Source organism: Cyphomyrmex costatus, unplaced genomic scaffold, assembly GCF_001594065.2.
Source record: "Cyphomyrmex costatus isolate MS0001 unplaced genomic scaffold, Ccosl1.0 scaffold1001, whole genome shotgun sequence".
NCBI lineage: Eukaryota > Metazoa > Arthropoda > Insecta > Hymenoptera > Formicidae > Cyphomyrmex > Cyphomyrmex costatus.
Genome location: NW_017274957.1, coordinates 12 through 3743, shown reverse-complemented (window position 1 = coordinate 3743; position 3732 = coordinate 12). Strand labels below are relative to the sequence as shown.

Sequence of the window (3732 nt, the reverse complement as noted above, 5' to 3'; positions counted from 1 at the left end):
ATTTGTATTCTTACAGCTGAATTACAGCAGAGAATTTGTGTAATAAAGCTGAAAATATCTAACAATATTAATATATGAAAATATCTAACCTCACTTACGTGTTCGTATATTCTATGCCATCGATGTGATAGATTTCCTAATCTCAATCCTTTGTTATTGCCGAGGCTCTTTATCTGACTTTATCGATCGTACAGATCGCAGCGGTCGATATTTATTCTAACTTCACTTACGTGTTCGTCTATGCTCTATCGATGTGATTTATAGATACCCGTCTCGCGACCACATTTATCTCTTGCGCCAAAAATTCCAGAATGTATTTCCTCACTTCGTAACTGGCAACAATGACGACGACGACGACGACGTTTCTTACAAACAAACAAACACCCAGGCACCCATTTCCTCGACGACGAACACCTAGACATTCACTTCCCCGAAGGCGAACACGTAGACACCTACTTCCTCTACGGCGAACACCTAAACACTTATTTCGTCGACGCCGAACACCTAGACACTCACTTCCTCGACGGCGAACACCTAGACACTCACTTCCTCGAAATCAATCACGTAGACACTTATATTTCCTCGACGACGAACATATTTCAATATTTCAATTTTAATATTTATATATATAATAGCATATATTATTAATAAAAATTTTATATTATATTGAATAATATTTTATTTTTAATTGTAAGGTTAAAATCGCGCGCGCGTCATATGTGATACACCATGCAACACTGGTCTGTTGGTTAGATATAGATAGATAGAGTGAGATGATAGATAGAGTGAGATAACACGTAAAGTCAAAGGCCCTCTATTATCGAAAAAACGAGACGTACATTTCTCTCTGGTCGACGACGTTGACAATGACGACGTTTCTTAAAATTGAAACGTAAAAATTCACAGATCCAGACTTTGCGTCGTGATATCTCCGCTCGTAGAGCACGTAGAAAAAAAATGAAAGCACTTTTATCATACAATTTTAGTATTTACTGTCGATTGAGCATATGTAGAACTTCATCGGTTCAGCCGTTACTGAGGTCTGATCATCTCAATCCCACGAATTTGTCAGATTCGCGTAAAGGAGGAACGGCAGTGTCGCGCGCTTGGCTTAGCGCCGAGACACTACCGTGTCTCCAGATTCGTATCGAGTGCAACGTGACCGCGGGTGCAACGACAAGTGCGTTCACACGATACATGAGTTTTCGCCGATTGTCCCACCAGGATATAAGATATCGGAAAGGCCGACGCAGATCATTTACCTTCCGATCGTCGTACGGAGCATTACGGATCTGACGATTCGCGTGGTGGATCAAGACGGCCGATTGCTCGATTTTCGTGGAGAGGAGATTACCGTTAGATTGCATGTACGAAGACGACGGCGCTAACGTGAGATGCTTGTGCTGAATGAACAACCGAAACAGACGGGAGATTTTAACGGAGACATTTCATCTAGAAAAAGACTCAGTGCATCCATCGTTGCATTTTTAAAGTCGTTGGGTTTTATCGTACGAAATGGCTGATATCTTGAATATTGTCGGTGAGCCGATCTTTGACGATCGCATCGTCAAGTTTGAAATTCATACGTACAATTCATACGCCAATACGACGTTTGGACATAGCGACGAGATACAAATACCCATACAGCAGCAGGATTTTACACGTTGCCATGCGAAAGTTTTCTCTACATTGAAGGAAGATTGACCGTGAAGAAGAAGGACGAAGAGCAGCCAACAACGCTTGGAAATAATTGCATAGCGTTCATGTTTGATGAAATTCGGTATGAACTCAACAGTGTGGAGATTGATCGCAACAGAAATGTTGGGATTACCAGTACCCTCAAGAACTATGTATCGCTGACGTATGGCAAGTTTTTGATTGCGTTGAACGCTGGATGGGATTCTAGATCCGATATAACGGAAGGTTACTTTAACTTTTGCGTACCGCTTAACATGCTGTTGGGCTTTTGCGAGGATTACAAACGCGTGATTGTTAACTCGTATTTTGATACGAGCGCGCAGCGAAAACAATTGTATACTGGGAAATCCTGCGACGGAATCGGAGGTTGAACTGATCAAAGTGCAATGGCGGATGCCTCATGTTATGCTAAACGAGATCAATAAACTATCAATGCTGCGAGCATTGGAAAGCGGTCGTTATCTCAGTATGAGTTTTCGCTCATGGGATCTATACGAGTATCCTCTGTTACAGAGTACGATGAAGCATTCATGGACTGCCAAAACGGCGACTCAACTCGAGAAGCCACGTTACGTTATTTTTGCTCTTCAGACCGGTCGAAAGAATATCATGTCTCAAGATGCAAGCGTGTTTGATGATTGTAAATTGAGTAATGTGAAGCTTTATCTCAATTCAGAGTTTTATCCGTACGGTGATTTGTATCTCGATTTCGACCAAAAGAGATACGCTCTCCTGTTTGATATGTACGCACGTTTTCGTAAAGCATATTACGGAATCGACTGCTTTGAAACGCTGCTCAATGTACTCTCGTTTATCGAGAAAGGACCGTTTACGGTCATTGACTGCTCGCGACAAAACGAATCCGTCAAGAGCGCTACCGTGGATGTGCGAATAGAGTTTGACTGCAAGAAGAATGTACCCGTCAATACTGCCGCCTATTGCCTCATCATACATGATCGTGTTATCGAATACTGCCCGCTGTCCAACGTAGTGCGCAAGATTATGTAAATGGCATCGTCAGCAATTATCTTCAATTTAAGAGAGATTAACACTGACATGAGTGCAGTTTCGAATAAATGCTCGTCATGATCATACCAACGTTTGTGGATCTACAAGGATTCGTCGTAGACAAGAAATTTATCGTCAAGGAAGTAGCGGTGCTGAGAAGAGGAACTGTTATCACACACTACATTTTTTCATGTCCTATGCCATGGAATTTACTGACAAGATCCGACAAATCTTGCGCTTCCTGGTTGAGTGCTTATCACCATGGATTGCGATGGGAAGACGGGATGGTCCCGTACAGCATGGCGAAACGTCTAATCACAGAGGCTGTAATAGAAGACGATGAAGCTCTCGTATATATAAAAGGACTTGAAAAACGACAATGGCTATCCGATATACTCGATTGCGATAATGCGATCGTTGAAACTCTAGTTGCGGATTACGAAGATGTAGAATTCCTAAGTAATATAGATGCTTGTAATACGATACGGTGTGGAAGACACGCTAAGAATTGTGCTTTGCAAAATATATTTAAAATATTCAACTGGTGGTCGCAACACCAGGAATAATTGTAAGATTTTTGAAATAAATAAATACGTTTTATTTCCGTTATCCGTATCACCCATATAATACTAGTAGATATAAGTCAAAAGTAGACTGGTAACTGTATACAATGTACCGATAGCTGCTTGATATCTGTTTATAGCAGTTCGATAGCTGTTCGATAGCCGTTCGATAGCTGTTTATAGTGTACCGATAGCGGTTCTATAGCTGTTCAATAGCTGTTTACAGTGAATGGATAGCTGTCTGATAGCTGTTCGATAGCTGTTTACAGTGAACCGATAGCTGTCTGATAGCTGTTCGATAGCCGTTCGATAGCCGTTTGATATTCGTATAATTGCGCTTCAAATGCTGCAATAATGGATAAAAAAGAATTTGGAAAAAACAACGATGTTATAAGTACATAATTAAATAAGTAAATAAATAAATAAAAAATAATAACATTAAAAGAGTTTATATCAGAGTATT

General features: G+C 40.7%; 1 protein-coding gene across 1 annotated transcript; it reads left to right on the top strand.

Moving 5' to 3' along the window:
- The first annotated feature begins 2091 nt into the window (after positions 1–2091).
- On the top strand, positions 2092–2706 carry LOC108772310 (uncharacterized). Its single transcript, XM_018537830.1, has one exon. The coding sequence runs from the start codon at positions 2092–2094 to the stop codon at positions 2704–2706; it is 615 nt and encodes a 204-aa protein (XP_018393332.1).
- The last annotated feature ends 1026 nt before the right edge of the window (positions 2707–3732 follow it).

Coding starts and splice junctions, on each gene's coding strand:
- LOC108772310 (XM_018537830.1), top strand. CDS start 2,092: ATGCCTCATGTTATGCTAAACGAGATCAATAAACTATCAATGCTGCGA.